The sequence below is a fragment of the Lissotriton vulgaris genome, chromosome 1_1 (assembly GCF_964263255.1).
Source record: "Lissotriton vulgaris chromosome 1_1, aLisVul1.2, whole genome shotgun sequence".
Taxonomy (NCBI): Eukaryota; Metazoa; Chordata; class Amphibia; order Caudata; family Salamandridae; genus Lissotriton; species Lissotriton vulgaris.
In genome coordinates this window covers 401,811,036-401,832,848 of record NC_141685.1, presented here as the reverse complement: position 1 = coordinate 401,832,848, position 21,813 = coordinate 401,811,036, and the positions used below count along the sequence as shown (strand labels likewise).

The window sequence follows — 21,813 nt, the reverse complement described above, 5'->3', positions numbered from 1 at the left end:
CCTCTTCTTTTACTTGTCTATCCAGCAGTCATTCACATTTTTCTTTCTCACACCACAGCTTAAAATATAGAGCAGCGGGTCTGCCCACTTCAGTCACTGGCCACTTGCACTGAGTGATGGCATTCTTTCTTGATCATATGTGCACATACCTCGAAAAAAGTACACTTCAGTGCCAGGTCTGGTGTGCCATAACATTGTGAATGCACGGTGGGACTGCGTACTTGGCGGTCGTTTTTTAATAGAACAAGCGCCCACATCGCTAAGAAGATATATCGCAAGAGCCATATTACGGCTGGGCACGAGAGTTGTTGGCGAAACACATTTCTCTTGATACTAAGGAGGTGGATTTTAAACCTGAGAGTGAACTTTGGATTCCGTGAACGAACTACAGGATATCGTCAGAATTCGCCGAAGATATTGGAATTGCTCTTGTTACGTGATTTAGTGTATACTCCTGAAAAGGAATGAATCTGATTCCATGATTTAACTGACAGTATACGGTATTGGATGCCCTGAAAGAAGGAATTGCATTATTTGGATGAACGTTTCATATTTATCCATATTCATGAAATTATATACTGAGGTGGTGCAGCTTTAATGCAAGTGTTATGACAATAGTTTACCCTGGGTCAGGGTGGTGCTCTTGGGCAATGAGCATTGTTAAAGGTTTGCACACAAAAAACAAAAAATTACTGTACTGATTTGTTGGTAAATATCTTTCTGCGTTTTGGGTGCCTGGTGAGGAGTTGGTCCACTGTCTGGTTCTGTGCATTTAAAACATTGTGAATGCACTTTGATTACGTTCTATGTCCCTGTATGGCCTTGCCATCAGACAGATTTAGCGGTCTGTTGTCAACCCTGAAATCCTTCATCCTTTCCACTCTGTGTTGCCCACCTCCTTACAAAGCTATTTCATTGCTTCCTCTAAGAGCTTGTTAAAAAAAAAAAGAAAAACCACGAGCCTGCCCGCCATCCCCATTGTATTCTTTAAATATATATATATATATATATATATATTTTTTTAATTTTATTTACTTTTTTAAAAACCTATAAGTAAAACAAATATATCATATTTTATCGAAGCTGTGATTTGCTGCAAGGCCATTTCTTTTTTTGTTTTCATGCGATTTTGCACATATCATTAAAATGGAATTCTCCAAGACTGGGATCAGCCTTCTTACACTGGTCTGTTTAAATACGAGCTGTTTCATCTTAATATGTGCTCCCACATGCGTGTTAATTCATGACTGTGTATAGATTATCACACTGTGGCCGTCATAACATTGTGATGTATGTGAAGTGCATGATGTTCACTTCTTCACTCCTTCTCTATTCCCCATTGCTGAACAGCATCAGTTGCAAAGCTAATTGGTCTGCAATGGCATGGCCAAAAAGCAAGACCAATGGGTTTTGCCAGTGGTTGTTTATTTTAGACATCCTTTGGTTTTAAACTGTGTCTTCTGGTTACTGTAATTCAAAGCATACGGTGCCATGTTTGTGTTTCTCTACCTGTACACCTACCTGTAGGAAGCACTTGCTCCGTTCTATTAAAGTATGTGATTTTTTTTTTTAAGTTTAACATTTTTGTCCAAGCATAGGGCTGCCATTATTTAAGTGATGGCATGTTTGAGTTACAGTTTTCTTTTCTTTTTGTAGCAAATGGTTGCAATACAATTAAACGAAAATAATACCCATTGTGATACAGTGCCTCTGGCAGACCTATTGGCTTTGCCAATTCTTGTTGGATATCATCCTTGTTTCATATATTTTTACAGCAGGAAATGAGGGTATGGCTTCTTCAACAAGTTAAAACTATCTGACCCCAGGCATTTCTTATTTACTTGACGGTGATCAGTGGTAACTTATTTTTGTTGTACATTTTGTCTTGAATAGCAGGCACCATCCAGCATTCTTGTGCAATGCTACTAGGGGAGAGAATTCAAGGTATAAAGTGAAAAGGACACACCGTTGTACTGATATTGCACATAATAAGCTTCTGTGGAAGCCTCCAGTTCATTTCTACTTAGGAACAGCATATAAGAAATAAGAATGTCAATCTCGTTGTTTTGGATAACTTTGAGAGTTTTATGCTTCAAGGCGGAATTATTTTATCGTCCTCTTAAAATAAGAGGAAAGTGTTTACGTTTCCAGAAAAAATATCACTTTGCTTAGATCAACTGGGTAAATGATTTTTCGTGTAGCTACTTTTTTATATATTGTTGTGAAATCCCCAATAATGCTGCATTCAAAATGAGCTGATTTAGTTCCATGCTTGACTAATAAGTGTTTTGATTAACCTCTTCAGTGGCACTAAATGTAATGGGCTCCAGGGGAAGAAAACGTGGCCTACAGGGGTTTGAACCACGTTTTTGCAAGACGCTCGACTCTTTAGTACACTTTGCCTTTCAGAGCAACCATAAAGATTATCTTCTAAGTACTTCATCATGATTCATATTTTTCTTAATAGACTTTATCACACTTTTAAAACATAATAAGGAATATTCATATTCTAGACTAAAAAACAAGACCGTTCAAGCTAAACTTTGATTTGAAAATAGATTGTATATACTCCAATAGTGTAAATTAAGTGTTCGTAGCCAGCACAGGGGTTAACACTCCTTCAGTTATCTAAAGATGTGAGCACATTTTTCTGTCTGCTGCATGCACAAGTGAAAAAATGTCCAGTAATTTAAAACATCATGTATTTGCCATTTCTAACACATTGCTCGTCTGATTTCTTTTAGCCGTCTCTGCCATGCCCACCCAACTCTGAAGGCGATAGAAATGTTCCATTTTCGGGGGCCATCTCAGGTCGGGGACCGTCTTCTTTTAAAGGCTATTGTCAACAATGCGTTCAAAAACAGGTGAGCCTTAATACTTTGGTGTATGGGCAGTGATGAATAACGGCTTGCCCTGCTTTCCTTCCTGGCACTAAGAATGTCAAATTGTATAGATTTATGTGTGGCAGAATATCTGAACAAAACCTATTAAACTGAACTGAAAAGTTATGCTTTACAGAAGGAGGCTTTGCGTAATGTTAGAGAGGCTGTTATTATTTGAACAAATGTGTCCAGTTTCCCATCTGACTCGTTAACTGTCGGGACACAGTTCACTGTTCAGAATGCTGCATCAATTGGCAGGGCCGTAGTGGGCAGTGGGCATTTCCTTGGGAGGCTGGAAGAGTAGGGGCTAGTTTTGCCGGGTTGAGGGACGGTTTTGTCACAGGGTCCCGGTTTTGTCACAGGGTCCCGGTTTTGTAGTGGTGCTGCAATATTTGTCCCAGTAACAAAAGCAGCTGTGCTTCACACTTGCACTCCCACCCCTGGGTGCTGGTCTGACAAAATTGACAGGGCTGCTTTGGGTTCCCATTCCAACCATGCCAATTTGTTTGTGTCATTCTGGTCTTTTGAATTCTTCGTTCCATGTGAAAAAAAACAACACATGCCTTTTCTTTTATAACCCATTCTTTAAACTGACTAACACATCACTTGTTTGAATCGTACTTTGTATCGTAGCAGTTTAAAACAGAGAAGCCAACATTGGTGTATACTAGAGAGATCTGTAAGCAAATGACTCTGATTGCCACCAGTCTACCTGCTTGTCTTCTGGTACCTGCTGTGTTGTGGGGGAAGCCGCTTCAAAGCCGCTGGGGAGACTCCAACTCCCATCTGTCCCTGCAGGAACTTGCGCATTAAAACGCGAACCCGCGGCGCGGAACGCACCCAGGCCGCACTCAGAGGAAGCCCAGTCCGAGGACGGACCCATTCATACCCATCGGAGCCCAGAGGCGGCTGTGACCCTCCCCCCCTCACCCCACCCCCCAACATCGACGTTTTAGATCAGTGGGTGTATCATAGGCAACAAAAAAACGACCCCTTTTCCACTTACGAGGTAACTGTTACATCTTTGGATCCTTTTCTGGCTAAGCCAACAATAGCCATGGAAAAGGAGATAGCTCTTACGGGGAGAAAGTGTCGCTGGGAGTGGTGGCGGGACGGGAAACCAACAAATCTTTTTTATCTCCTGGTGGGGTGTGGGGGGCGGAGGGGGGTTGGGAGGAGTGGGTGGAGGGCTTAAATTTGGTGCCGGACCAGTGCTGCCAGAACAGTCCATGGATACCCTGGCTCCCTCTCTACCTTCAACGGCAACCCCTTGTGCCAATGGGGCCCGCTTCTACCTGTGGCAAACGCAATGAGTGGCAAAAGAAAAAGAGGGCTCGCCAAAACAACTCTTACTTGCCCCGCCAAAAGTACGTTTACAGAAATTCTGCCTTGTCAAGGCCTTTCCAGCACTGCCACTTCCCTTAATACTGTAAATTTGACGTTGCCTACTCTCGGCCACATAGAAACTACCCTAAGACCTACTTCTACTCAGGCGCACTGCCCAGATAATGTAGTGAGGGAGCATACCTCTATGAGTAAGTCTATATCCAAGTCCCGCTCTGCTTCTCCTTCAACAAGGAATAACTACCAATTTAGGAATCTACCCCCAGCAGTATGTCCCTTTGTACTAATTTTAGTTAATGTTACTTTACTCCGACCTGATCAACAACAACTCAATTAATGGCCAAAGCCCAGCACTGAATGTCACAAGCATCTAACATAGGCCATCCTGTACAAAATCACTTGATCATGGCCAGAAGAACTCCCTGGATTGGGCCAGATTTAAAAAGATCGAAAATGATTGTGTCGTCCTCGGTTTTGAAAATCAAAGGCTGGTTAGCGATCTATTAGGGCGTTTACTGGACTCTCTTTCACCACAGTTGCAGATTTATACTGTCCTTCTGGGTTTCTTTTATAAACCCCCTGTGATATATAGTTTCAATACACATGGCCCAAGCCGTCCAATAAAGAGCATTTTGCCCATCCCGGGTCAGCAGGCCAGCAGCTTTGTTCCTCTTTCTAACAGGTTTGCCCCCCTAGTGGACATGGACTCTTGTGACTGACTCTTTCTTCCTACTCTTTTTTGTAGCTCCTGATGAGTTGGAATGTTTCAATTTAAATGCATCTTCTGCTGCAATAACCGTGGGGGCTCCGTCTTTATCACTAGATTCACAAAGCATTGATTCCACAATAAACCCACCTAGTGTACCAGTTCTAATTCAGCCGCAAGAGGCTTCCTCGCAGGGCTCTTTTACGGGCATTACGTTCCTTTCTTGGAAAATAGCCAAGTTATTACAATAAAAAAGATAATTTGATTGGTGTAAGGAGTTTAGGAACTCTGATGTTCTCTTTTTTTCAAAAAGACCTGGGCAAAGCAATCTATATTTGTTAGTGGTTACCGTTCTTTTTTAATTCCAGCACTTCTCTCACCTTCAGGTAGAGCACAAGGGGGTTTACTTACACTTACAGCTAACACAATTTAATTCGAAAAAGTTTCCTTCATGAATAGTTCGACGTATTTTCATATCGTAGTAGCAATAAAATGTAAGACCGATTTATTGTTGATACATTTTTATAATAATTTTACTAATCACTCCCCAGTGGCCAAAGATCTGGGTACAATATTAGAGGACCTCCTTTATCAACACCCAAGACCAATTTTTATTATATGGGCCGGAGACTTCAATACGCATATATGTAGCAGATCCAATCAGCGCCTTTGCGGGGATCCTGACTCAAATAAACTGCTTCTATCTAGAAAAAATGGCACATTTTAAAATGGGGGAAAATTGATTCTAACACTTTTTTGCTGAACGTTGTAGGGGAAACGTTACAGTAGATTCAATCTTGTTTAGATCCACAAACAAGTTGTTCTCAGTGGTGGTAGCTTTTAGTCAAATTTTAACTTCCAATAGAGCCCACCTCTTTCATCCAGTATTACAAAATACATCAGTGTCTACTAGATGGTTTTTAGTTAAATTGCTCCAAGGCATCTAGAAACCTTCGGAAAGCCCTTAAAATACATCCTAGAAATCAAATGTTGATTAGAAATTTGAGGGCTAATACCCCCTTTCTGCAAGAGGAGGGGGGTGGTCCATCCCTCGATCCTCATATAGATGCAATTATTTGGCTAACACATTTGCAGAATATATTTAATGCCCAGTTAGAAAAAAATGCAATGGATACTGTGACTTTCTGTCTTGCGTTGAAGTTTTCACATGAGGAAATAGCCCGCCCTTTTTCAGTTGCCCACATTGAAGGCAGCCTGTCCGGATGGTGTCTTGTTGGACATTTTTCTTGCAAACAAACCCTTGTGGGCACCACTTTTGACTCTAGATTTTAATGCTGTAGCCAAAACGAGCCCCCTCGAATACAGCTAATTATTGCCCAATCTCCCTACTGGATAGACCAGCCAAGCTAATGGGGAGATTGCTAATAAATAGGTTGGAGGATTGGGACCTGTGAATAACGTTTTGGCTGAGATCCAATATGGATTTAAACAGGTAAGGGGGACGGTGGATCAGTACCTAAACCTAGCCCTAATTGCAGCTAAATATGCCTGCGCTAAAAAAGGCCAGCTCTATTTGGCCTTTATAGACTTGTCCGCTGCCTTTGACTGCGTGAGCCACAGCAAGCTGTGGGTCGTCATGGAGTCAATGGTCATAGATAACTCCATAATCCATTTTTATTCTGGAGTTATATAGAGACACAGGGGCAGTAATCAGGTACGGGAAACAGGTGCATGTACGACAGGGTTACATTCTCGGTCCATTCCTTTTTTCGTTATAAAGCAATAATTTAAGCAAAGTCCTTAGTGCTGAATATAAGGATGTTCCAGCTGTAGGTGGTTTGTCCGTGCACGCCCTGCTTTATGCAGATGATGCGGTCCTTATGGCTAGAACTCCAATGGCCCTTCAGCGATTCATCGGGATATATTCAGAATATATGGCAAAATCCGGACTTTTTGTAAAGAAATCTAAAACTTTTGTTATGATAGCTAGTACTGGAAACAAAAAACGAGTGTCCCTACAGTTAGATAGGAGAACCCTTGAACGAGTGGAGAATGTTATGTATTTGGGAATACTCTTTGATGCCAAATTAAATTGGTCTGCAATGGTGTCAAATAGGACGAATCTTATGAAAAAAAAAAGTATAGCAGCGCTGTGGAAATTTGCCTCCAATCTAGGAAAGAAACCAAGTAAGGAAAGGTGGAAATTCACCTGGCACAATCAGTATCCATTGCTTCTTATGAAGCTGCAATTTGGGGTACAGCACAAGTGGATATTTTACAGGCTGTTGAGGATACATTTCTAAAAAAATTGTTGTCCATCCCAGCCTCCTGCCCGAACATTATTGTTCATAAAAAAATAGGTCTCCCCTTTATAACTGATTCCATTAAATTTGCTCCACTTTTACTTTTTTCAAGTTGGAGAAGGAACTCTGTTAAACTAAACCAAATGGGGCTTGGGGATCTAGTTACTCTTGACCAAGCACCCAGTATTCATTGGTTAGCATATGTAAAGCAGACTTGTAATGATCTGGGCATGGCATTCCATGCCCCATTTCACAGTTTGTCATTTCCCAAATCGAGTTTTTAAGGTCTCTTCATTGCCAAGTGTGAACATGATAGGGGGCAACAAAACCAATCCAAATCTACGGTATTAACTTACCAGTCATTGCCCTCAGTGGCAATGGGACAGGCCTCCTAGCTTTCCTTCATTTCTAATATGCATCGCTTCCTACTGACTAGGTTGAGACTGAACATCTTCCCTTTTAATGGCTGGTTAGCCGTCCCAAGTACAATCTCTTAATCAACTGTCCCTTTGTCCCTGTGATGAGCGGTCTACCCAATCGATTTCTCACAGTTTATTCTTTTGCTTATTTTATAAGACGGAGAGGAAAACATTTGTTATTTCTATGCTGAGAAAAGTATACATTCACATTCTCTAGCTCTTGCTGTTATAAAACATATAAAAGGAGTTTCCGTTGAGTTTATGACAGCGAGCTTCTTGCAGTCAGTTTTACAGATTAGAAAGAGGTCATTCGCAAGAGGGATTGCCATACCTGAGTTATTGATCACTGAAAACAATTCTTAAAGCTTTGAATGTGCAATGTCTCAGTGCAGTTGTTACTATGTCCCAAGTATGTGCCTTGCTCCTAGTGATTGTGCAGGTTACAGAAGGCCACTAATAAACATATTAAATATTTTTAATATTTAAAACCGCTTTGTCGCATATTTATGTTACATATTTAATATTTGTACTTTTATGCATTTATCAAATGTAAATAAAGTTGATTTGATTGAGTGACTGTGAATTTTAATGCGGTCACGGCTTAGTGGCGTGAAATATATTTCAGGGGTGATCCAAGATGGGGTTGTGACAGAATTGGATGTTGTCGAAGAGTCCTCTCTGGACCTAATAAATATCACCACTAACTTCTTCAGAAACAGTTAGTAAAAAAAAGTTAGTAAACATTTCTAGTTGGTGCCATCATGACCAATTCAAATCTTGGACCAAACCCACCCGGATTTCATAAATTTTACAGCAGTGAAATGACCCTAAATGGTGCCTGGGACACGTTGTTAGGGGTGTAGTTTGAGAGTTTAATTGTGATGTTGAACTTCCATGAATAATATTCTGCTTTTGACATGATAGACAATTCCAGTCTGGCTAACATGTATTGAGGACATTGCAAGCTCTATATTACAATAGTGCTTCTCTTCCTTGACAGACAGAGAGCAAAAAGTTGAACTTGGACCCTAAGCTTCATCTGCCATATGCTGTCTTGTGGGGTACATCGGTAATTGGCTCAGCCTCCATGACTCTTTGTGCTTCAAGCTCTTTTGAGTATTATCCGAGGAATTGAAATGTATCATCAATCTACTTAAGGACTTACTTAAAATCATTGGGGAAGCCTATCTATACAGCATGGTCGAGTGACTATCTGATATGGAGAGAGTGCAAGTCTTCTACTGAAGGATTCAGTTAAATAAGTTATCATCTTAGCACTGTTTTTTGTTTAGCCAAATGAGCTCACCTTACATCTGTAGCCATTCTTTCGCTGGGAAGTTCCACTGGTAAATAAGATGAAGAATCAACGTTGCATTTTTGATGTGTAGTTAAGAAGCTATTTTAGCATCTCCGCCACCTTAAATCACACGTTGAGACTTCCTATTGGACTGGAGTGTAATTACAATTTTGGCGGGCTGGCCTCTCTGCCACTAATGTGATGAAGCACCCTGTCCACCAACGTATGGTCCACCTACTTACTCTATGTAGATTTGGGAGAGCATCATTTTACTTCCAGCAAGGCCCCGCTGGCTCAACTGTGGGAAACAGACGTGGGGCCTTTAATGTAAGTATGTAATGTAAGTACTATTGAAAGCGGACGATGAGATGTACATTTTTTTTTTTTCTTCATGACTGTTCGAAAAAGAGTAGCAATCCCAGAGAGAAGAAAATAAAAATGGCTCCCAGATCGTGGGAGAAAACGCTGATGGTTTCAAGGTCATTAGTATTTTGTTTTACAAAAACTATTCTCACTTTGGGAGTTTGTAATGTAAAAACAAAAAAAGTTGGCTGCTGAGTGGCCGCAAGAAACATGGGCTCTGAAAAACACATTTTAGTGCCTTCAAAGTAGCAGCTGTAGCAGTGGCTTCTTTGAAAGAACAGAGATTTCCACCAGGCCAGCAGCGATCTCTAAATATGGCGGGCGGTAGTCCACCAGTGTGGTGAAGGTAATTGGCTCTGCCACCCTGGCGGAGAGTGGGTCACCCCACCACCCCGCCCCCCCCTCCCCCCAACTATAAATGAGCCCATCAGTCCTGCCATCATGGGTGTGATGGCCAACCCCAATACAGAGTATTCCACAGCCTATACTTGGTGACTGTCCAGTCTAATTTGGGTAAGGTCTAAAGGGCTCAGAAAGTGGGGAAGGCTATCGGTAGGGTTACAGTGGGGTGATCAAGTGTCACAGGCTCACCTTCAACAACACTGACTGGCAATAGGTATGAGGGTGACATGTGAATGTCTTTCTTTAACAAAAGAAGAAAGAGATTAGTGACATTATATATTTCAGAAAAAAAACTACCATATCACTTAGCTCCTTACCTACTATCGTGGTACGCTCTGATACTCTATTGCACACTCTGTGTTAATCCACCCATGACTAAATTTGGATCAAAGAGGACCTCCAAGTGAAAGCACAAAGGGAAATTGCCTAGCAACAGAATGCAAGTATGACTATATTTCAACAAACAGTTTCTCATTTATGCTTTTCCGCCCAAAATGCTTATAATAATTAGGCCTCTGGACATTCTTTTAAAGCACCGCACCATCCGATTGGTACCTGGAAGATACAAGGACTTTCTTTTGTGCTTAATCTTGGAACATTAAAAAAAATAAAAACACTTCCATCTCACTAGATATGATATGCCTGTCATTATCCAATACCAACTGCTCAAGGAAGCTGTCCCTCAAAACTTATCACTTAAGTACTTTATTGACTTGGTTGCCATAATATGGCTTCCCATTTCACCTTCTCCTACTGGGGTTATCGATCTGTTATAACTTTGGCATACCATCCACAGTACATATGTATGGTTTTACAGCTCAGACATAGCTGTAGAGCATTCAGTGTATGGGAAGAAGGTTTTGTACTGTGTAGGGAGATAGTTCTGTTTGGCGAGATGCATCTTCAATTTCTTTCTGAATTGCATTAAGGTCAGGTAGTTCTAGTGGCAATTATGAGATTGTTCTATGTTTTGGGGATACAAATGGAGAATATCTGCCTTCTGGTCCTTTCTTTCATATCTTCATCAGTCTGGCGATGTCCGGGCTCCTGGTGCGGCGCTATCCACCAGAGGTGGTTAGTCTCCTGGCCAGGTATGCAGGGGTGTTTGGATGGCACGTATGATGAGCTTGTCAGGCAGTAGGATACCTTTCAGGTTTGCCAAAGTGGTGTTGAGAAGCCAGTCAATCTATATAGATGGAAGAGGAGCAAGTATTTTAAAATTGGTGTGAAGTTTGTTTCGGATAGGAAGAGTTTCATTTTTTTTTAGGAGAGAGGGCAGATATCGAGTTTTCTTTGTCGATGGTAAATCTGAGTGACTGCTTTGTCTGTCCGCTCGGGAGAGTAGTTGTCTAGGTTCACATGGCTAGCTAAGCTTGAATTTGTGAATGTTTTGAGCTGTTGGTGAACAGTAAGAATTTAGTTGAACTATAGATAGGTGCTTGACATACAAGTCTGAAATTAACGTGAGGCTGACGTTCCATCTGTGTATTAAAGTATCTTGATATTGTCAGTCGTTATGGACGGACGGGTTCCCTGTAGAGGTCGAGATCATAGGGGAGAGAATGGATCCCTGGTATACTCTGCAAAGGATGCAAACTTTCTTGGAGCGAACGAATCTCATCTGGATAAGCTGGTGGTGACTAAAATGATATGTCGATTATTTAAAGAATATCTGAAAAATGTGCATTTCATGGGTTTGGATCCAGGTCTTGTAGTCTAGTGGTGAGTGCTGCAGAGAAGTCGCGCAGGATCAGGAAGCAAGTGTCAACTTTTGTCATTATTGTGAAGGGCATCATTGTAGTACTTAAAGAATGTCCATGTCTGTGCTGTAGCATTTGCATTTGCTGTGCTACAGTATGGTCTGAAGCTGGGTTGGCAGTCCTGCACTTGTTGATCTGCTCCTGATTGAGGAGTAGACTGCCTTCTCAAAGATTTTCTGAAGAAACATAGATGAATCATAAGGTAGTAGTCGGGTAAAAGTGGTAAGAGCTTTCGACATCCAAGGTAAGCTTTCCACAGGTTAACGTCTTCTGTATCATAACTAGTGGAGGTTCTTATGAAACATATAGCTCACTTTTCACAGAAAACAATTCTTCACCTATTTTTCGGTTCTTCACCTAGTCTTATTTTCTTTGACCTCATGTCCCTATGCCGTTTCGGCTTTAAATTCAGCACCCTCTTATATGCCCAGCTTATGGTGTTAAATCAGTGTGACTTTGCACAGTAAAAGAGCAGTTCCACTTCTAGGCAGCTTTAGTCGACTAAGTCTCCACCACATATTTCCTCATCTGCCCCATAAAGGTTTCTGTAATTTTTGTGCTCAGTCTTTCTCTGTAATGGCACTATCCATCACATAACTTACTGCATCACTACTAATGCATCCTCATTATCGCCCTTCTCCGTTTCAGCTAACTACAACTGGTCAAAATGCCAGCCATGATATTACAGATTCTTTGAACATAGTTCATTCAAGAGGTGTACTCATAATCTTTACAACCACTTTTCTATCCAAGTAGTCACTCTCAACCTTCTGTTAGTGGCAAATATATCTATCAATGGCCCGCAACCTGCAAAGTTAACAGTTGGTTCCCTACACACATACTCAAGAATATTGCAGTACCCTCCATCTCCCTCACCAGCTGCCCAGCGCCTCCTTTTTACTTATCAGTGAAGCCAACCGCATATGTTTTGTAACTCTGCGTTCTAACACTACTCCCCAAAAATGATATCGCACATTAATGTCTTGATGTACTAGGTGGAAGAATGGCCCTAAGTAACGCTGGCAAATCACATGCATTTTGAGTGATTGTTTTTCCAATGAATTTGGTAGGTGCAATGGCTGCTTGTTTTTAGTCTGTTTCTCTGCTGCACGGTATGGCGAACCTTGCATGTAGGGTACAATTTTTACCCTTGGAAATTGATATAGCTCCTATTTTTATCAATAGTTCGTTGTTTGCAGGGTATTCTTGGTTGAAAATGTTGCTGCGTCATTCATTCTTCCAGCTCTCAACCTTTAATAATTCGGGTTTGTCGGTTTTTCTGTAATAGTAGGCAACTCGTGGGCCAAAAATCACCAAGATCCCCAGTGCTAAATTTTTGTAAAAGAAAACCGCCCATCCACACTTGCTTAGTAGTGTTATTTTACGTAAACATTTGCATTCACATGGTGAATGGTAAGAATGCCATTGTTGTAAGCATGGGCGAATTTTGCGAATCTCGCGTTCGCGGATTTTGCGGATTTGCGAACTCGCAATCCGCAAAATCCGCGAATTCTCGCGAATTTGCGGATTTTTTTTTTTGTGTTTGCGCGGGTTTCTGCCAGTTCGCGAGGGTTTTGTACAATGTCGCAAATTGCGAACTTACCTGTCGGGTCGCAAGTTTCGCGAACTTGTTGTTTCTATGTGTCCAGCCTGTTTGGGACACTCTTCTTCATCACTGCCACTCTCTGTCACCACTGCCACTCTCTGACTACTCATGCCACCCTCTGGCCCACCCATGCCACCCTCTGTTTCATCACAGCACCCTCTGGTTGTCCAGTCAGTGTACATTATTGTGGTAACGCAAGCACACCTTCCCTGCCTCAAGTGACCTGAATTAATTTGGGGCTGATTAATGTGTCACAGAATATTTTTTTAGCTGGCACCTGCTTCCTTAGTGCTTCCTGATTAGTGATCTTTTGCACTTGCTAAGTGCTTTCATTGTTGCAAAATTAGTTACAACACCTGCCCTGCCCCAACTGACAATAATGAATTAGGGGCTGATTAATGGATTTGAACTTCCAGCCTGGCTCCTGCTTGTCTCCCTTAGCTGTAATTCAGGACCTTTGTGGCATATGTGTAACTATTCTGAGGTTCAGAGCAGGGTCACATAATAGTTTCAACTGGCAACTGAACTCTGGAGGGGCCCCTCAGGAAGCACTACAGGAAATGGCTACTAATAATGAGCCTGAACTTTTGAACCTGGTAAGTAGTTTCAGTTTTGCTAAGATCGTATTTCTGCAATTTTGCACTTATTCGCGGGGCGCGAACTCACGCGAACAGTGCGAACAGTGCGAGCAAAATCCGCTGCTCGCGGATTTGCGGATTTTGCGGGAGATTCGCAAATCTCGCGGATTGCGAATTTACCGAAAATCCGCAAAATCCGCGAGCGAAACGGATTTTCCGCCCATGCTTACATTGTTGGCAGACATGTTGGGTGGTTTACACCACCTAAATGATAGGAAATCGAGTTTTTGACAATAATTTGACATCTGCAGGTCATACCAAATAAAAACAAAAGTGTCTTCCTGAGTTCCACAGGTGTCTCCTTTAAAAAAAAATTCTATGTCTGGTAGGTTTCAATAGGGGATATGTTTACCCCTTGGGCCGAGTACTGCAATCAATATGCAGAGTATAAATAAAGACTCTTAAATTTGAGGGTCAAAAATGCACTTGTGGGCTGTTCCTGCCTGGCACAATATGCCAACCCACGTCGCTTTTACTGGGAAAAGTGAATGAAGTACGCTGAATTCCATGACTTACACTATTGGCTTTGAATTTTAGTCTTCTACTGCATGCAAATTTGAGGAGACTGATTTATTTTTTATGTAGTCGTTTGTTTTGCAGAGCATTATGGGTAAAACAAATAGTGCCATTTATGCAAGTCACACCACCTGGAATTGCCCAGATATCGAGTTTTAAAAAATGTGTGGGATTGGTAGGGCTTCATGTGTAAAAGTTGCATAAGGCTGCCAACCCGTATGCCAAATATCTGTAAAATTTTTATTTTATTTTATTGGGAAGCCTCTTGCAAGCCAGGAACATTTGATCTTTTTTTGTATTTGTGAGTTTTATAGAGCGCGAACTAGACCCGAATTTATCGCAGCGATTTACATGAGCACCAGTTGCATTACAGGCAGACACATTAATTTTGTTAGGCACGGGAAGATTAAGAGATTTGCTCAGAATCACAGGATGTTGAGCGTTCCTGCCGAAACTCGAACCCCGTTCTCCACCTTCAAGGTCGACCTCTTCAACCACGAGGCCACATCATCTACCCCTTCTCACCTGATTTCCATACGTTTTTTATATTTGCTGTTGTGTCATATGTTTTTGCAGAATCTCCCTCACAATCGGAAGGCATTATTGTGTTCTGTATTTCTGGTTGGTCCAAATATATGTAAGCTGAGATTATTCGATACAGTTTAAAACCTGATGGATTTTCTTGAAACCCAGTGCCTGTGGGTTTTATTTTTAAAAATATAGTGATGCATAGTCCATACAGAGTGAAGAATCCTGAAAACGTCCAAGTTATTGGTTACATTGAGTTTTTTAACACTTTTTTTCCAAAGACATAAGCTCTGCTTGGATAGCTTCTGACCACCAAAGATAGTGCAAAATGTAAATTGTTGAAAGAGAATCAGATGTTCATAATTAGCTATTTACTACTACCCTTCCATCCAAAGTTTTACTGTCGCCAACTCAAAAAATAATTTGGAACTCCCTAGGGAAGGCAAATGATAGAAAGACATGGTGCGGGGCTTTTGGAAAAGGAAAGATTTGGTAAACCATCAGAAAGTCCCTAGATAAGTGACCACTCCCTCACATAGTCACATCATCCAATGCCAGTTGTGACATGGGGGCATTCGGGATGTATGCAGTCCACATAGATTCTAGTAGTGGCAGCAGAGGCCATGGAACGATAAACTACCTCAGATCGTTGAAGGGCCCTATCCGAATATGGCCAGATTGGGTAAAATATCTAAAGCTTTGAAGAGTGTAACCAAATTCGGCTGATATGGTTTGTTGCTTCTCTTTACCATTTCCTTCTCTTCAGTGTGCTCATGTCGTGTAAATTGGTTAATGTGGTTTATAATATTTTATTGAGACATTATAAAGTTTCACAAAATGACACTTTACATTTACATTGTTTTAACTATGAATGTGGCAACGCAGCGTAATGAAAATCATAGTCACTGCTTATTGTTGTAGAAGTTGATTTGTGGCATTTTCTCACGAGAGACACCAGTGTTCAGCATGCCTATTTAGAGGAGGCAGTTGTCTTTTGTGCTGGTGATTGGTTTCTGAGATTGAGGTAATCTGTGTGACCTTCTACACTCTTTGTTTCAGTATGGAGGTTGGGGTGTGCGTGGAGGCTTACCGACAAGAAGGAGAAGTCAGTAGAAGACACATCAACAGTGCCTTCATGACCTTTGTTGTTTATGACGACAAAAACCAAACGCGTACCCTACCCTGTGTAAGGCCGGAACCAGAGGTAATGCTTTGTAAACTGTTACACAACTTGAAATATATGTTTGATGCTCATTTAAAATGACAATTTGTATATTTAAATGTTTATTTAAGATGTTTCATGTAGGTCTGAAAATACCCCTTGCATACAATTCAGGGCTATAGATGGCATCAGGAATTGTGCGATGAGTAAACCCTCTTTATTTATTAATGGTGAACTGTAATGTATTTGTTAGTGGGCTGTGGTCCTTTTAATCCTTAACGTGTATGGCCTCTGGTTTTGGTATGCTTGTCGTAGATTTGTGGTGCTCTGTCCAGAGGGGTTGTCTGGTCTGATGCCAAAGGTCCTTTGTCAGACTTGCTTAGATGGTTGCAGTTGGCAAGTGTGGTGGAGCCTCCCACAGATGCGCCTGCTTGTGTGATCCCTTTCCAATGCAGCATGGTGCTTCAACCCTACCCGCAGTAGGGTGCTCTAGCATGTGGGTGTGCCATGCATATCTTGAGGCTGTTGACTGATGTGGTGTTCTCTCTATGGAGTCCCTGTTATCATCCCACATTGCAGCTGGTAATTACTAATTCCACAGGCACGAACCTGTGCTTAGAGTGGTTCATGATGGTGGAGATACCTGGTACCACCTGTCGGATAATGAGGCCACCATGACCTCTCTCCATCCTAAGCTAACTTAAGTCATTGAGCCAAACTTTCGCAAACGTGCCCAGGGGATTTGGAAGAAGCCTTCTTTGAACCTGTCAATCGCATGCTTGGACAAGAAATATCAGGCTTTTCTTTACTGGTGGCGTTAGCATCTCTGAAGAGCAGTGTCCTCCGAAATGGACAAAGAGGCAAATATCTGCAGACGTATGGCAAGAAAATGTACCAATCTGCTGGGCTCTCCATGGGACATTTGTTCACAGGTTTGAACTGTACACCGTCTTGCTCCTGGACTGTGCCCTGGAAGAGTACACTTCATGCACAACCTAGGCAAAAAAAGCTGTGGAAATGAAGCTGACGTTCCAGGTCTTGTTTTTCTGTCTTGCTGCTCATTAGCGCGATTGCACCTTTAGCACTGTTCATGGATCAACTATAAAGACCGTGGCTTGCTTTAGCCAGCAAGTGGTGCTTTATGGGCAGTCTAGATTGGTGCAGCTTTTCACCATTGTTTAGCTTTGTGACATCTTGATGTTCCTCCCATCATATACCGGCTCCTACAAAGGAAAACAAGCCAACACGGATAGTCTTCATAGTGTGTCGAGCACTTTTTAGCTTACGCCTGCACAATGCTATGCTTGTGAAATCTATTGTATTTAATATATCTTAAAAGGGGTCTCTTGTCAATTCCCATAGCTGAATTACTGTATTAATTCACTTTTGTGTAGAACTTTTTTTTTGTTACCTTCCCCTGGCTCCACCCATTTAAAGTACTTCTACTAAAGCTGTTCACACTATTTACGCCCCATTCACTGTCAAGATAAGATCTCTTTCCAGGGAAAGGGCAGAATGCTTCAAACTGTATGCTGGAATGCTTACTTTTTATTAGTTGTGTAAATCAACTGCTTTAGTCTTAAAATGTCTGTCACATTTCCTAGTCCTGTCTCAGTACCTTTCTTTGCACTTTGGAGGCATTATCAAATTGACTTGTTTCAACTTAATCTATTTGGTCATTAAGATCAAATTCTAAATGTTGTAATAAACAATGCACGTTAAAAATAAAGTTATTATACAAGAGCTATGCTATATTATACTACTAAACAGGCAGCCACAAGTGCAGTCACCCTGCAGACAACCGTGTCATGATTTAAATGGTGCAGTAGCACCAGGCCCAAAAATTGTCAGAACTCCTCTAAACACATAATATTGCTGTATTTGACTACTAAACAGGCAGTCACAATTGCAGTTACCTTGCAGTTAAAAGGGACTTGATTTGAATGTTTAAAAAGTTCAGTGGCACCGGGGCCAAAAGCTCTACGTACCCCACTAAACCCAGATTATTGCTGAAATTTAAAACTAAACAGGCAGTCACAAGTGCAGTTACCTTGCAGACAACATGGTCATGATTTCAGTGGTGCAGCAGGTGCAGTGGCACTGGACCCAAAAGTTGTCAGAACTCTTCTAAACACCTAATATTGCTATATTTTACAATTAAACAGGCAGTCACAAGTGCAGTTATCTAGCAAGCATTAGTTCATGATTTCAATTGTGCAGCAGGTGCAGTGGCACCGGCACCAAACGCTCCAGGCACCTAACTAAACATCAATTATTGCTATATCTATATCTATATCTATATCTATACTATATAATAAAGGAAGAACTTTCAGCCTTTGAGGCGGGTAAACTCGGGAACCACAGCGCCAATCCACACACCCGATACACCGTTGGAATTGTCAGGGTGTGTAGATGGTTATAGGCTATATAAATAAATAAATAAAACGTTATTTAAAAAATGTACAGTAAAAAAAAAGTAGTCCCTCCGAAGTAGCGCCGGACGCGGCGTGCGTGCTCACGTCAGGAGCGCGGGGAGGAGCGGCGTCCAGGAGCGCGACGAGGAGCGGCAGACATGCCGTGGGAGAGGAGCGGTGACGTGAGGAGCAGCGGTGGTGCGAGCAGTGGACAGGCTGGAGGAGCGGCGGCTGAGGTAAGGGAGCGGCGGACATGGCGCGGGGGAGGAGCGGTAACGTGAGGAGCAGCGGACAGGCCAGCGGCGGTGCGAGCAGCGGACAGGCGGGAGGAGCGGCGGCTGAGGTAAGGGGACCCATGTCGGGGCAGGCGGGGGTCGGGGCAGGCGGGGGTCGGGCAAGCGGGGGACGGGCCGGGCAGGGGCACGAGCTGCTGGACAATGTCGGGGCGGGCGGGGGTCGGGGAAGCCTGTTGCTCCTGGACAAGGTCGGGACGGGCTGCTAGTTTTATAATGAAATCGACCGTCGCAAGTGTTGTTATCTTTCACACACAAGGGTCATGATTTAAATGGTGCAGCTGGTGCAGTGGCACTGGGCCAAAAAGTTGGCAGGACTCCTCTAAACACCTAATATTGCTATATTTTACTACTAAACAGGCACTCACAATTGCAATTACCTTGCAGTTGAAAGAGGCTTGATTTAAATGGTGCAGCAGGTGCATTGGAACCGGGTCAAAAGTTGTAAAAACTCCTCTAAACACCTGATATTGCTATATTTTACAACTAAACAGGCAGTCAGAAGTGCAGTTACCCAGCAAGCACTAGGGTCAATAGTGCAGCAGGTGGAGTGGCACCAGGACCAAAAGCTCCATGCACTCCACTATACAGGCAACCACAATTTCTGTCACCCTGCAGACAACAGGTCATGATTTGAATGGCTCAGCATGTGCCGAAGCACTGGGCCCAAAAGTTGTCAGAACTCCTCTAAATACATAATATCGCTATAGTTGACCGCTAAACCGGCAGTCACGAATGCAGTTAAAAACAACTTGAGTTGAATGGGGCAACGGGTCCACTGGCACTAGGGCCAAAAGATCTAAACCCAAATTATTGTTAAATGTTACTTCTAAACCAGACAGTCTTAAGTGCATTTATTTAGCAGGTAATAGGGTCGTGATTTGAATGGTGCAGCAGGTGCGGTAGCACCAGAATCAAAAGCTCTTGGCTCCCCATTAAACACCTTACATTACTATATTTTACTACTAAACAAGCAGTCACAAGTGCAGTTACCTTGCAGACAACAGGAGCATGAGGTGAATGGTGCAGTGGCACCAGGCCCAACATTTGTCATGACCTACTCTAAACACTTAATATTTCTATATTTTACTACAATACAGTGAAATACAATTGATGTTATCTTGGTTCAGCAGGTGCAGTGGCACCAGGCCCAAAATATGTCATGACTTACTCTAAACTCCTAATTTTTCTATATTATGCTACTATACAGGCTGACTCAATTGAAGTTATCTTACAGTTAAAAGGGGGTTGATTTGAATGGTGCAGCATGTGCATTGGCACCGGGGCAAAAAGCTCTAGGGACCTCACTAAATGCATAATATTGCTTAACTTTATTAGTAAACCGGTAGTCACAAGTGCACTTATCTAGCTGGTACTAGGGCCATGATTTCAATGGTGCTGCAGGTGTACTGGGGCCAAAAGGTGTCAGAACTCCTCTAAACACCAAATATTGCTAGGTTTAACTACTAAATAAGCAGTTACAAGTGTAGTTTAAACACATAATATTGCTATTACATCAATTAATTCTATAATTTTCCTTTTTCATTTAATTTTTCAAAAAAATCCCTATTTACCTATACAACTAGTAACAGCTGGAATCCAGGAAATACAAGGTGCCGCTGCTGGTCTTCGCTGCATGCGTGGGAGGCTGCGCCCGGGCACCGCCCCTCGGAGCTTGGTTCCCACAGGGACGAGCCATGGACAGCGCCATCCATACCATTGCTTGCCCTGAGCCGGGGCGTCCTCTTTCGCCCGCCTCCGGGTGAGGGAAGTGCGGGCGGCTGGTCCAAAGTCAAGGAGGATCTTCTCCGAGACTTCAAGCTGTTACTGCCCTACAATGCTCTTTGGATCCATTTTGTGTTGAGTGATAACATCTGCTATGATCACAGCACACCATCCCTTGCGACTCTGTAAATGGTGGGGAGCCCAATGCCGGTCATCCCCATTCCTCGCCGAGTTTGTTCGTTCCATGGCCCCCACACTACATGTCAACATGCCGCCTGCAGTCCAATAAGGACAACTAACCTTGTGCGTGCCAAGTACAGCAACTTTGACATCTACCTAAAGTCCAGATGGATGTATGGGTTTATACGTTTCCTCCTGTACTTCAGCTGCAGTCTCTTCACCTCCATACTGTGGGTGGCCCTTTCAATCTTGTTTTGCCTTCAGTACCTAGGGATGAGAGTATTTCTCCGTTTCCAGTATAAATTGTCTGTCAACCTCTTGCTGTTAGGTCATCGGCGAGTTGATTTTGCCCTCCTGAATGAGCTGCTTATTTATGGAATCCAAGTGACCATGCTGATAGTGGGTGGGCTCGGGTGGTGTTTCATGGTTTTTGTAGATATGTATCTGAGGTAACCGCATGTAAACAAAACTTAAATATATAAAGTTCACTTTGCTTTTAACACTTAAATCTGTATATATTTGTTTGATACTTGCACTTAAAACATAGCATTTGATGTATACAATGTGCCAGTAATAGAGATTACCATCTTTCAAATGCGGTTCCTAAAGATGGACATCAAACAGAATTATAATCCTATAAACTTGAAAAATAACCATCTTTGTAATGAGGGAATTGATGAGAAGAGCGAGAGAAGCTTTGAATGTTGTAAACCAATGACATGTCTGAATAAAGGTGATTTGCTCAATCAACAGCTCCATATGTTGCCTTTTTGTACATAAACAAGTCATAAAACTTTAACAGACTTTCTGTAACTTGTATTGTACAGCTTATTAATCACATAGGCAAAACCTAATGAGCTTACCAATGCTTATTTGACATGCTGACTAGTTTACTGGACGATTTACGGGGACAGAGAGTGTGGTCTTTTCTCCTTCAATGCTCTGGTAGGATATGCAGTTACACTGCAAATTGCTGCTAAGCTGTTTATTGTGAACACTATTCATATCAAACCGCTCTGTAGCCAGGCTGCTCCTGCAAAGATCCCATGGCTGGGCTGCGGCTTACAAATGGATTCACTGTCCAACCAGTTAATCAAGACACAATTATCTAGTTCGCATCCTTTGAAGTGTTTCATTAAAGACAATTATCAATCTTAAACAACAAAAGAAATACGCTGTTCCCTGGGGACAAAGAAAGGGTATGTAACCAAGCCCAACCGTGAGGTAAGGCACAGAGGATGTAAGGGGAGGGGGATTCCCCTTCCGGAACTAAAACCCTCACACACCCAGCAAGCTAGGTGTCATGCTTCATCA

At 42.2% G+C, this 21,813-nt stretch overlaps 1 protein-coding gene and 1 pseudogene across 14 annotated transcripts in view; both read left to right on the top strand.

Annotated features, from left to right (window-relative positions):
- The window catches only part of ACOT11 (acyl-CoA thioesterase 11), a 791,760-nt gene that overhangs the window by 575,859 nt on the left and 194,088 nt on the right, over positions 1-21,813 (top strand). For all 14 annotated transcript variants that reach the window (XM_086952551.1, XM_086952558.1, XM_086952565.1 and 11 more), the window contains 2 exons: positions 2,745-2,864; positions 15,785-15,929. In XM_086952551.1, the coding sequence (XP_086808677.1) occupies positions 2,745-2,864; positions 15,785-15,929 (265 nt within the window). The remainder of the gene's footprint in view (positions 1-2,744; positions 2,865-15,784; positions 15,930-21,813) is intronic.
- LOC147747259 (transmembrane protein 250 pseudogene) lies at positions 20,509-20,952 on the top strand (annotated as a pseudogene).